This window comes from Cebus imitator, unplaced genomic scaffold (assembly GCF_001604975.1).
Source record: "Cebus imitator isolate Cc_AM_T3 unplaced genomic scaffold, Cebus_imitator-1.0 Scaffold4, whole genome shotgun sequence".
Classification (NCBI taxonomy): Eukaryota; Metazoa; Chordata; class Mammalia; order Primates; family Cebidae; genus Cebus; species Cebus imitator.
Window position 1 is genome coordinate 15255607 of NW_016107319.1, and position 14091 is coordinate 15269697.

Below are 14091 nucleotides of genomic sequence, written 5' to 3' on the forward strand. Positions count from 1 at the left end.
GGCGCGATCTCGGCTCACTGCAACCTCTGTCTCCTGGGTTCAGGCAATTCTCCTGTCTCAGCCTCCTGAGTAGCTGGGATTACAGGCATGCACCACCATGCCCAGCTAATTTTTTGTGTTTTTAGTAGAGACAGGGCTTCACCATGTTGGCCAGGATGGTCTGGATCTCTTGACCTCGTGATCCACCTGCCTCGGCCTCCCAAAATGCTGGGATTACAGGCGTGAGCCACCACGCCTGGCCTGGTACTGTCTGTTTTTTGAGGGAGCTTCTAGTGTACGCAATGGCTTGCAGCCAGGAACTGTTTTCAGAGTCATTCGTGAAATCAAAACACCTTACCCACGTGTTTAGTTCCCAGCCCCTTTCTAGTGGTTCTTAGTTGAACTGGGGTGAGTCTTGGGTGCCTGTACTTATGCCTCAACATCACTTGATTTTTAAAGAAATTCTCCACTAAGAACCACTAGCAGAAACAAATAGTAAATTATGCTTATGAGAAATCGATACACTGAAAGTTCAAAGTACAAAAAGAACAACGAGGAGTAACATAATTTTTATGTTATACATAAAAACTGTAATACACCTACAGAAAGTTTATAAAATAAACACAGCCCGTGAATTATGAAGTGAACATCTTGTGACCACTATTCATATCAAATAAAATACTGCCAGCATCTGAGAAGTTCTCCCTGTGTTCCTTCCCAGTTACAGGTCTCTCTCCTACGGCAACAATAGCCTGGTTCTTGCTTTACTTTATGTTTTACCACCTAATAAGGCATCCTTAATCGATGCAGTTTCCTTTTTCTGTTTCAAACTCTGCAGGAACTAAATCATAGTACACGTATCCTTTTGTCATCCATTGCCCACCATTGTTTACAAAACTCACCCAAGTTCTTGGATAGGGCTCTCGTTTGTTCATTTTCATTAGTGTGTAGTAGTTCATTATGTGACCTCACCACAGTCTGTGTATCCATTCTCCTGTTGGACATGTAGGCTGATTCTCATCTTTGGGTATGAACAGAGCAATGCTTCTGTGAACATGTGTGTGTATATAGAGTGTCTATGTGAATGAATTAATCCAGGCTGTTTTCTTAGAGTGGATTTCTGGGTCATAGGATGTATATGATGTTAACTGAGCACTTGATAATGCCAACCTAAGTGATTGAACCAACCACTTTTTTCTAAGTGATTGAACCAACTTAAAAACTTTTCAGTGTATGAAAGTTCCTGTTGCTTTCCCTCCTTGCCAGAGGTGCTTTATCTTGAAGGGTCAGTGAAAAAGAGACAAGGGAAGAGAAGGAAGGTTATTTCAGGCATATAAGAAGGAATGAGAATAAAGAGGGTATGATAATTTCGGAAGGAAATTGCAAGCATGCTGCAATTTAGGAACCTGCGGGAAAGCGATGGGAAATGAGGTTGGAAGTGTGTGATGTGCTGAAGAGGTTGGCCTTTGTTCTAAGGGCAGTAGAGAGATAAAATACATATATACATTTTTTAAAAACTTGTGACATCTGTGTGGAGGATAAGGCCCAGATATGGGACATTTTACTACCCTAACCCAGGAAGAAATGAGAGAAGGCAGGGTAGAAGGAGCTGGTTTCCAGAAGGGTTTAGACCAAAGTCAACAGCTCTGCCAGTTCTGTTGAATGTGGGGGAAAGGGCAGATAAGCAGCAGGCTTGGTTTTTGCCTAGGTGACTGAGTAGTGGTTATTCCATTCAGTACATTGGGGACTTCAGGAAGAGGAGAGTGTGAGGTCAGGGTAGCAATAGAGAGTGAAATTCATTTTTGACATGTAGCGTGTGAGATATGCATAGATTATCTGGAGAGAGATGTTCTGTTAGTGGGTTGAACTCAAGAGAAAGATCTAGGCCAGAAATGTCCACAGTGTTTGATTCCTCAGAGTGTAGATGGCGATTGAAGCCGTGGATGAAGATGAAGCTACCCAGAGAAAGTCTGAGGAGTATGAGGGATGGCTGGGTGGGTGTGGAAAGAGGAGCCTGAGAAGCAGACTGAGAAGCAACCTAAGAAATAGGAGGTAAAAGTAAAAGAGATCAGAGATGCTAGGGAGAAAGGATTTGCATGAAGAGGATTAGGACTGGCGTCCAGTGCCCTCTGAAGACACCGAGTGAAATTAGACAGAAAATGTGCTTTGCATTTGGCAGTTAGGAAAGAAGTGTTTGGGGATTGGGACGAGCAACATTCAGCTAGTGGAGCCCAGGGAGCAGAAGTGATGCTGCGGTGGCTTAAGAGCAAAGGGTGGGTGATGAAAAACAGATGAGGACTTGGAGTGAATGGAAGCCAAAAGCACATATTAGGTAGGATAGAGTGAATGGGGTGGGGCTGGGCCATTCGTGTGTTTAAGGTGGGACACCCTTGTGTATAATCCCATAGAGAGAGGGATGGAGGAGAGAGAAAGGTCTTGAAACCTCAGCCTGAGGGGAGGGAAGGACCCTCATCCTGTTAGAGGGACTTAACTTTGAATAGGAGGAAAGTACTCTGTCACTGAAAGGAAAAGGATGTGGAAAAAAATGGGCATAGATGGAAATAAATGTGTAGGAATGAAGGTTTGCAGAGAGTGAGAAATTGGAAGTGTGTAGCCTTTTTTGTTTTTGGGACAGAGTCTCACCCACTCTGTTGCCCAGGCTGGAGTGCAGTGGTGCTACAACGTCTGCCCCCCAGGGTCTAGGGATTCTCGTGCTTCCGCCTCCCGAGTAGCTGGGATTATGGGTATGCACCACTACATGTGGCTAATTTTTGTATTTTTTAGTAGAGACAAGGTTTTTTTTGAAGAGGCTGGTCTGGAACTCCTGGTCTCAAGTGATCCACCTGCCTCAACCTCCCAAAGTACTGGCATTACAGACATGAGCCACCACACCTGGCCGGCAGTTCCTCGCTTTTAATAACTTTTTTCTTCTTTAATGAGAGGCAGTTCATTTGGTTGAGTAAAGGTGAAAGTTAATGGCCTTCTAAACATATACCCGACCAAGTTGTATTACATAACTGTGGACACTTAATTAACCTGCTAAAGATGCGGATGTCCTTTAATGGAGATCAAAGGTAAAAAGCCATAGCTCTGCCTCTGGAAAGAGTCTTACAGCAGAGTCTCACTCTGTCTCCAGGCTGGAGTGGAGTGGCACAATCTCAGCTCATTGCAGCCTCTAGCTCCTGGGTTCAAATGATTCTCTTGGCTCAGCTTCCCAAGTAGGTGGGACTACAGATGTGTGCCATCACGCCCGGCTAATCTTTGTATTTTTGGTAGAGACAGGGTTTCACCATGTTGGCTGGGATGGTCTTGATTTCTTGATTTCATGAGCCCCCCTACCTCGGCCTCCCAAAGTACTGGGATTGTAGGCGTGAGCCACCACGCCTAGCCTGAAGGAACACTTTCTATTCCATTACCATACCTGAAAACATTTAAATTTTATAACCACCTTATGCTTCTATTTATCCTCTTTCTATACAGAAAGCAAAACCCTCAGCCCAGTGCAGTCGCTCATCCCATCCCAGCACTTTGGGAGGCCAAGGTGAGTGTATCACAACATCAAGAGTTTGAGACCAGCCTGGCCAACATGGTGAAACACAGTCTCTACTAAAAATACAAAATATAGCTGGGTGTGGTGGCGGGCACCTGTAATCCCAGCTACTCAGGAGGCTGAGGCAGGAGAATCGTTTGAATCCGGGAGGCAGAGTTTGCAGTGAGCTGAGATCGTGCCATTGCACTCCAGCCTTGGTAACAGGGTGAGACTCCATCTCACAAAAAAAAAAAAAAAAAAAAAAAAAATTAAAAAAAAAAAAAAAAAAAAAAAAAAAAAAAACACAAAAAAAAAAAAAAAAAAAAAAAAAAAGCAAAACCCTCTTTGTATATAGTACTCATTTGATCAGGATTTGCAAAACAATTTCCCCTAAATCTTTTATGGTCAAAGAACTTGAAAGAGAGAGAAGGCAGGAAAGGAGAATGAATATGTATATGTGAATATGTATATGTAAAGGGAATTTTAGCTAAATTCCCTTTAGCCAAAGACCACTGGGAGCATACATGTAGTTGAACAAGTTGGGTTTATTACTTTTCGCAGTAAGGAAGAACACACCTTATAAGATACCATGTGGTGTCTTAGTAAGAGGGTATTAGAACCTATCATAAAATTTGGGCTCTGGCTGGGTAATATTAGGGAGAATCTAAGGAAAGGGGAGCTCACTGTGTCTTGGGCGCTGTCAGAAGGCAGGACAAGTCTATGATTGGGTATCTCTATAAATCTTATTTATAGGGAGGGCAGAATAGATTGAGGAAAAAGCTATGGTTGGTAAAGAAATGGCAGTCACTCATTTAGTACAGGAGGGGGATGTTTGGTATTGTGGATTGCATGGTGACCTTGTTTTTGTGTCACTTTATCATAACAAAGTCTTAGAGTGACTTCATTTGATAGAGTCTGAGATTATGTCCAACAGAAGAACAGAATGACTGGACTCTGACAGACCAGCTTGTAATAGCATTGAAGTCTAGCTATGAAAGATCAGTTCTGGGACTGCTTTATCTACTTATTAAAAAACAAAACAAAACAAAACAAAACATATGCATGGCCCTAGTTGAACTCTAATTTTTATTTTGTTAATTTTTTTATTTCAATAGCTTTTGGGGTAGAAGTGGTTTTTGGTTACGTGGATGAATTGTCTAGCGGTGAAGTCTGAGATTTTAGTTCAGCTGTCACCTTGTTTTTGTTGAGTGCAGTTTTAACATACATTGGCAAGAGTTTAAGAAATTCTCTCATACTTTTTTTTTGGAGGCAGAGTCTCATTCTTGTCATCCAGGGTAGAGTGCAATGGCGTGGTCTCAGCTCACTTTAATCTCTGCTTTCTGGGTTCAAGCAATTCTCCTGCTTCAGCCTCCCGATTAGCTGGGATTACAGACGCCCACCACCAAGCCCAGCTAATTTTTGTATTTTTAGTAGAGATGGAGTTTCACCATGTTGGCCAGGCTGGTCTCAAACTCCTGACCTCAGGTGATCTGCCCACCTCGGCCTGGGATTACAGGTGTGAGCCACCATGCCTGGCCTCTCACACTGTCATTTTTTATTAGTACAATACAGTTTAATGCTTTAGGATGCAGGATGTACTTTTTTAGCTGTACCCTTGTGAGAATGGGAGACAGGGAGACCTATAAGTCAGCAAGGGAGTCACAAATCTTAAACAAGAATCCCTACATAGGAAGAATCTGTGCAGGGGGAGGCCAATCATTTCTAATCAGTTTTCCAGATGCATAGTATCTAACCAAGAATGATTTTTTTTTTTTTAAATAGAGATAAGGTGTTGCCCAGGCTGGGCTTGAACTCCTAGGCCCAAGGGATCCTCCTGCCCTGGCCTCTTTGGGATTACAGGTGTGGGCTACTGCATTCAACCTGATGAATTAACATCAAGACTTGTAACTAACTGCCCAGGGAACCAGCATCTTAAGTTCTTTTGTCATCATATTCTCTCCTTGTAGGCAAATCTATGTAAGAGACAAAATTACATTCTGAAGACAGTTTGATTTGGATGGGGACATTACAATACAAGCTAGCTTGGGTATCTTGGTGGCTATTGTCATCAAGGTACGACATCTATACTTTAGGGATTTGTGTGCCCAGTACACAAAAACACAAGTCTGACCCTAAAACCATGTGCTGAAATGTTGAATGGCAAGATTACTAAAGTGGGTTTCGTGCCATGTCTGCATTTAGCATGAGAGCTTGTGCATAGTAGGTATTCAGTGCATATTGCAAGGACTTGTCTAGGCTTAAAGGATAGAGGGCCATGGGTACAGGGAAGAGGGTGAGGCTATTGAACTTATTTGTGTCTGCCATGGGTATAGAGAACCCTATCTTGTAGCCATTTGCCAACCTTGTAGGCATTTGCCAACCTGGTTCAGAACTTTAATACAAGCTTATGATGGAGCTAGTCTACAAGTTTGGTTTGTTTGCTTTATAGGGACAGGGTCTTGCTCTGTTGCCCAGGTTGGAGTGCAGTGGTGAGATCATAGCTCACTGTAGCTTTGAACTTCTGGGCTCAAGTGATCCTCCTGCCTCAGCCTCCTGAGTAGCTAGGACTACAGGTGTGTGCCACCATGCCCTGCTAATTTTTGTATTTTTAGTAGAAACAGTATCTTGCTATTTTGCCCAGGCCTGTCTTGAACTCTAGCCTCAAGCAGTCCTCCTGCCGTGGCCTTCCAAAATGCTGAGATTACAGGCATGAGGTACTATGCCCAGCCTCCAAATTTTTAATAGAAACATTATGAAGAGAAGATGGGAGAAAGGGAAGGAATTAAAATTTATCTGTAACTACAGAAAAGCAAATTAAGGGGCTTCCTTTACCTGCTTCATTCTGACATTGTGAACCTGTGTAAGGAAACAAAATGCAGAAAAATTTAAGAAGCAGGTCTCTTTGTGGATATGTCAACTGTGTAGAGGCACGTTGACCAAGCAAATTTGATATATGAAATTTGCTCATTTTATTTTTTCATTATTACTCTTTATATTGGGACAGGCTTTCCTCCCACATGACTTATTACTTATTCTTGCCCTTTTTTTAAAAAAAAAAAAAAAGAAAGTACTTTTTCTTGCTAAGATTCCTTTTTCTCTTCTATCTTATACTTTGAATCAGAATGTACAATTAAAGTTTTATGATAGGTAAAAATAGTAAGAGCATTTTGATGTGAGAATTGCTTTCTCTATGATGTTAAAGTGAAATTCTGCTTTGCCCATTAAAACATATGTGTGGTTATAGTTCTGTTTTATTGATAACTATTTTTGAAATTGTCTGCCATTTTCCCAGATGATCATACTGTGAAAAATGATTTAGCTAAGCCTACAGAGATGAAAAATCTCTAAATGGTGGTGGTTGGGCTAGATTTCACATTACTGGTGTAGAAATGGTGTTAAAGCCTGTGATTGGTTTCCCAGTTATCTTGGGCAATGCCTTAATTATACCCTTAAATGGAAGACGTTACTCTTTAAGTCATTCTTGGGGCCAGGCACATATAATCCCAGCACTTTGGGAGACCAAGGGGGGCAACTCACTTGAGTGCAGGTGTTCAAGACCAGCCTGGGAAACATAGCAAAACCCTGTCTCTACTAAAAATACAAAAATGTAGCCGGGCATAGTGGCGTGCACATGTAATCCCAGCTACTTGAAATGCTGATGTGGGAGGATCACTTGAGACAGGAGGTTGAGGCTGCAGTGAGCCATGATTGCACTACGGCATTCCAGCCTGATTAACAGAAAGAGAGACCCTGTCTCAAAAGAAAGAAATAAAATAGATAAAAGTAAAATCTTCTTGTATGCCTGACCTGTTACTGATTTGTTCATGTGCCTTTGGAGGCTCTAAAATTTGCCATTAATCAGGATTTCAAGAACATTATGATAATAGTTAATATGGATATTAATAGGTTTTTCTCAGGAATTCCATTTCACTATTTTGGTTACTTTTAAGTATTTAAAATATTTAAGGTTCATATTAATGTTATTAATGAGTGTGTTATACTGAATATGAAAAAATAATGGATTCTTTTTGAGTTACAAGATAACTAAGAGAAAAATCTTAGAGTATAACACTCCTATCTTATATGTCAAAAAGTCAAGAGTATGAAAACATTGGGTGATTTCCGACTTTCCTAGATGAAAAATTATGGTATCTTAACATACAATTTTTGGAAAATTTGGAACTAAAAATATCAGTAAACATTGAATTAATAAGCCGCTTGGCAAATAATATAGCTCTTATGTTGTACTTAATAAAAATTAAGCAGAAGGTTTCATGAGTAATGAACATATCATTTTAACTACTTCGTATCCTATTTAAGTAGATACAGAAAAGTGTTGTCTATTTAAACAGTAGTTATTTTAAATTTACATTCTTTAAGAAGAAAAATGGCTGAGGTATATTTATTTGAATGGCCAGAACTCTTCCTTAATGTTTGTGGTGCTTCATTAGCTTAATAAGTAATCTTGTACCTCAGTATAATTGATGTGATTATTCTTTGATTAGGACTGAAATCTATAATGGGAAGAAAGGTACTTTATTTTTTTATAGCAATATATTGTGACATAATTATTTCTACCAGAATGAGATTTTTTTTTAAACTAAATTAATAAATAGGCTTTTGGAATCAGGAAGTACTTTAGAATTCAGCTGGTTCAGCCACTTCAGTTTATTGCTAATGATACTGCAGACCAAAGTGTGGAGAAATGAATTATCCAAGGTGACACATCTGGTAAACATATTTGGTCTAGTGCTTCTCACCCTGTCATCCATGTTATTCTCTCAAAACCAATCTAGACTTTATTTATTTTTATTTATTATACTTTAAGTTCTGGGGTACATGTGCAGATCGTGCAGATTTGTTACATGGGCATACATGTGCCATGGTGGTGGTTTGCTACATCCATTGCCCCGTTATCTACATTAGGTATTTCTCCTAATGCTCTTCCTCCCCAATCCCCCACCTGCTGCTATTCCTCCCCTAACTGCCCAACCCCCGGATCCCAGTGTGTGATGTTCCCCTCCCTGTGTCTGTGTGTTCTTATTGTTAAACACCCACTTATGAGTGAAAACATGTGGTGTTTGGTTTTCTGTTCTTGTGTCAATTTGCAGAGAATGATGATTTCCAGTTTCATCCATATCCCTGCAAAGGACATGAACTCATATTTTTTTATGGCTGCATAGCATTCCATGGTGTATGTGTGCCACATTTCTTTATCCAGTCTATCATTGATGGGCATTTCTGTTGGTTCCAAGTCTTTGCTATTGTGAACAGTGCCACAATAAACATATATGTAAATGCATCTTTATAATAGAATGATTCATAATCTAGACTATTTAAAAGAAAGGGAGGTGGGAGAATGCCAAAAGAAAAGGGCGAACATTCCTTTTCGTGAACTTGCTAAGGTTAAGGGTTCACTTAATGGGTCTCCAGCATCTGTTCTTGAGACCAGATGCTTCTATGGTAGAAATAATCAAGCTAATACAATCAATTTTTGCTTTTTAGGTGAGAGTTACGTGTGTGCATCCAATGAACCATATCGTAAAGTCGATTACACCAAAAATATTAATCCGAACTGGTCTGTGAACATCAAGGGTGGGACATCCCGAACCCTGGCTGCTGCCTCCTCTGTGAAAAGTGAAGTGAAAGAAAGTAAAGATTTCATCAAACCCAAATTAGTGACTGTGATTCGAAGCGGAGTGAAGCCTAGAAAAGCTGTGCGGATCCTTCTGAATAAAAAGACCGCTCATTCCTTTGAACAAGTCTTAACAGATATCACCGAAGCCATTAAACTAGACTCAGGAGTCGTCAAGAGGCTCTGCACCCTGGATGGAAAACAGGTAAGATGCCTTTACCTGCCAGCCCTCCATCTAACTTTTAAACTCCCTGTGCCATGGTGGTTACATAGTCAACAACAGAAATTTTGTACTCTGTTAGAAATCCTTCTAGGATTCCCACTTGAGAAGTGTGTGTGTGTGTGTGTGTGTGTGTGTGCGTGTGTGTGTGTGTGTAAAATTAACCTTTTTTTGTGAAAAATGTAAGTAACAAATACCTCAAAAGTGAATATAGAGAAGTCTATCATATATTTCTTTTGGTTATTGGAAGGGAAAATGTAAATTTCTGAGGGAAAAGTATAAGTTGAGGAGACACCCTACTTTAAATGTGGCTTGTTGTCTATTTATGAATAAGAGCAACTGGCGATTTGTAAAGTCATCATGGACTTGGGTATCACAGGAGTCAAAATTAAAAGTATTTAACATTCTTAGAAAAGCCTTTTCTTTCCTACTTATGTATAATAGGGAAAATGTATTTCAAAACAAAGCACTTTTATTGGAATGACCGTAAAAGTTTCATAGGGAGCACTGGAGGTAATTAGTCAGTATTTCTGAAAAATGAACACAATTGCACAGAAAAAAGCAATTGAAATTTTTGCAACAATGTATCAGGGAATCCAAGGGACAAAAAAAGTTGGCATATTGCAAGAACAGATGAGCAGCAGTTACATAAGTGTTGAATTTTGCTGCAATGAGATTATCATTGCTAAAAAGAAACGTGGCTTCTGAAGTATATTTTCTCCCAAATTCCATAAAGTTAAATTGTTTATATTTACACTGTATGAAAATTATAGTTTCCAAAATTAAATTTGTTTCTTTGTTCAATTTTGCCTCTTCCCTCTAACATAATTTATTTTGAAGTGTTTGGCTCTTGAAGTGCTGGGAATGAATAATATAAAACACTGAGCAGTCTCTTTGGGAAAAACACAATCCAATTAGTTTTTCGAAGACCAGATCTAGTTAGTACAGTGTTTTCTGAAACATTAACAGTTTTTAAAAATATATTCTAAAGATTTCAGTAGATTATGGTAAAATTAGAATGACGTTTCTAATTAATTAATGATAGGAAGGTATATAGTACCTCATAGCAGCCTGCCCCCAAATATGTGTGAATGATCATAGACACTTTGTACAATTTAGTTAATAGCACAGTACAACGTAACACACCTTAAGATTTACTCTGCAAGTAAGTAAAAATAAATTAGGCTAAGGTAAAAGGTATTTGACAAATCCAGTAGTTGATTCTTGATGAGCACAGGGAAGAACTTATAGAGACAAATAGTTAAGATACCTGACCAAAGGAAAAAAATCTAAACTCACCAATTTAGGGGAAAAGGGCATATAAATAGTAAATACAGGTGTGATTTTAAAAATTAGAGCTCCAATTTGGAAATTTCAAAATGAATGACATTCACAGAAAATGTAGACGAAATAAAGAAGTTGTACTCGGGCATGGTGGTACACTCCTGTAATTCCAGCTACTTGTGAGGCTGAATAGGGAGGATCCTTTATCCTTTGAACCCAGGAGTTTGGGGCTGCAGTGAGCTATGCTTGTGCTGCTGCACTCCAGCCTAGGTACTGGTGACAAACAAGATCACATCTCCTGGGTGAAAAAAAAAAAAAAAAGGAAATAGAACATCTAATTAAAATATGTAATTGAAATAGCAACCATTGAAATTTAAATAGTTATCCAAAAAATTATCCCAAAAAAGTCTCCAGACTATAGATGTAAAAATGTTAACTAAAGCACATGCAACTCAAAGTCAACATTTCAGAACAATACTGTGTAATGAATAGGACTCATGCTGGTAATTAAAGGATGGCTTGCTAAACTTTTTAAATTGTGAGATGTATAGGATAAAGCATAAAGCACATATTCATAATCCCAGAAAGATATTGCAAAGGCATTTGATAAAATACTCCATATTCAGGTAAAAATTTAGTAATAAAAACAGTTTTTTTTTTCATTACACCTAATAAAAACCAAATTTCTATCTGAAACAACAAGCAAATATATTACAAAGTAAATAAACACTGGAAATATTTTTATGATAGTCAGGTCCAAAATAAAGATGCCTGATAGCGCCAGTATTCAGCATTCTTCTATACATTCTTTCTAATTTTTATTTATAGTTTACTAGAATTTCAGTAAGAATCTGAATGAGATGTTTTAGGAGGGGTAGATGAGGAACCTAACAAAGTGGTTTTAAAAGTTAATCGGGAAAAATAGGAAACTTTGGAAATAATGATTAATGGGCTCTCATGCTACCAGATATTAAATCATCATAATCATACCTTCTGAATACACCAAAATTAAATTCCAGGTGTATTAGAAATATAGATGTCAAAATGAAGCAAAAGAACTAGAAGTATGTCAGTAGTTATGTTGCATTAGGAACAGGTTTTCTTAAGCATAGGTAGTGGGAAAATCACGAAGGGCAAAGTTGAATGGACAGTGTAAAAATGAAAAATTTCTGGATGTCAAGCAAGGGTTATATGCTTTAATATTGAGTTTAGTAATTTAATATGAAAAAGACAAATGCTATAATAAAAAAAGAATGAGTCTATAAACAATTTGAAAAGACAGAATTAGTGAACATTAAAAAATGTTCAGTTTCACAAAAAGGTGAATTAAAGATGTGAGATATTTTAATATTTAAAACTGACAAGCTCTTAAGATGTTCACTGTTTTTGAATATGCAGTGAATTGGCATTTTCAAATGGTGATGGAAGTGTAAAATTCATAAGCTTTACGAAAAGCAATTTGTTAATATGTATAACTATACAGATGTTCTTACTATTTAAACTAGTAAATTAACTTTTGGAATTTATCTTAAATGACCTGACATGCAAACATAATTACACATAAAATTTTCATCCCAGCATAAAAACGATAATTGAAAGCAGTTTAAAATCCCTAAGATAGGAAATAGTTAAGTTATATTACCATAGAATTCATATGTACTGGCATTGAAAATTTATGTTTAGAGTAATATTTAAAGACATGAGAAAATGTTAAATGGAAAAAGCAATAAACAAATTCCATATAATATGTTTTCAATTCTGTGTTAAAGAAAAGTAGCAGCAGAAGTATTTTGGTAAAGCTAATTCAGAAGGAAACAAGATTATACTTGCCATCAGAAACTTAATATTTGCTGTGCTGATATCCACTACTGCTTCATCATGTCTGCTCAAAAACAAGAACTCAAGCACTGAGAAAGGAAAAACTGATCTCAGTTACATTTCAGACATTCAAACACATTATGAGTTAATCCTTGAAATTTTGGTATATGGCTGTAAAATCATTTTTCACGTGCCGAAAAATATCTTTTAAGACTTTCAAGTAAAATATTTCTTTGGAAAAATTAGACTTAATTTTTGATAAACACAACATTGGATATTACATTTTCAGCAAACCAGGTATCTTTAAAAGCTATAGTTTTCTTGGTGCTGAATCCATGTTGCACTATGTTGTTGGACTTGCTAATCTTCAAAACTTCGAGTCTGTTTTTGGTTTATATAAGTATAAAGATAACATGAAATCTGCAAACGTTTAAATGGGCAGTGCTCATTTTGATTGTTTTTTAAATAAAAAAAATTTTTATGGGTATGCACATTATTGAACTTGGCCAAAAGGCCAAGAATCAATTCTACAGATATGTAAAACTGTCAGCATTCTGAGAATTCTCATGGAAAGGACAGCTTTCCTTACATGAAGAAAAAGGAATGAGAAAGGAGCTAAGATCTGTTGATAAGCTGTCTGTGCACACAATTGTAAACTGTCTGCCTAAATTTTGTTTTTTCCTGATTACTTCCTGCCCAGATTGGTTGTTTTCATTTAAAATTTTTCTGGTCATCAACACAAGGATAGAAATTAAATAACTTTTAGGCAATTCACCGTGAACAGTCACTGACTTCATGGTGACACCTGTGTGAGAGTTTAAGGAGCTGATTATCCTTTGAGTTTGAAAGCTTTCCTGATTGAAGACATGATGATATATCATGTGGCCGTAGCATTTATGTGGCTAAAACAGTGTCCCTTGAATCTTTTCTTCCCTCAAAATGGGTGAACACATCTTACTATGAGCATTGACTCCATTTACAAGGTCTGACTTGGTTGTTAAAACTAACTCCTGTATTTTATATCTCTTCATAAAATCACTTCAAATAAAGTCATGTTTAGGATTTTGTCCATATTCTTGGGTTTTCTTTAGTGTAGAGCAGTGGTTCTCAACCAGGGACAGTTTTGTCCCTAGGGCACATATGGCATTATCTAAAGTCATTTTTTTGATTGTTAAAGCTGGGGGTGGGGATTCCACTGGGTAGAAGCTGGGAATGCTGCCCATCATCCTGTGATGCACAGGACAGCTGCGACATCATCCTTTCTTGTCCAAGATGTTAACAGTGCTGAGGTGTAGAGTAAGTGAGACAATTCAAAAGGAAGTGCTGCTTGTTTGAATAAATATTGACTTTGTTATTAGGCCATATGCTAAGCTTTATTTCAGAATTCATAGTTGTCCTTATATATATTTATATATTTATAGATCTATATGGTTACAGATGTCTATTTGTTTTTTTTTAAAGATGAGGTATATTTTATTTTATTATTTTTTTATTTTTTATTTTTTTTAGAATTTTGGGTATTTTTTTTCCCATTTATTTTATTGCATTTTAGGTTTTGGGGTACATGTGAAGAACATGCAAAATGGTTGCATAGGAACACACGTGGCAGTGTGATTTGCTGCCTTC

The 14091-nt window shown here is 37.7% G+C and overlaps 1 protein-coding gene across 7 annotated transcripts in view; it reads left to right on the forward strand.

The window, feature by feature from the left end:
* DCLK2 (doublecortin like kinase 2) overlaps positions 1–14091 on the forward strand; it is a 201251-nt gene that overhangs the window by 21341 nt on the left and 165819 nt on the right. For all 7 annotated transcript variants that reach the window (XR_001827107.2, XR_001827106.2, XM_017534944.2 and 4 more), the window contains exon 2: positions 9014–9348. Coding sequence is in view for 5 of the 7 variants with exons in the window: in XM_017534944.2 (XP_017390433.1) it covers positions 9014–9348 (335 nt within the window). In the remaining 2 variants the exon portion in view is untranslated. The remainder of the gene's footprint in view (positions 1–9013; positions 9349–14091) is intronic.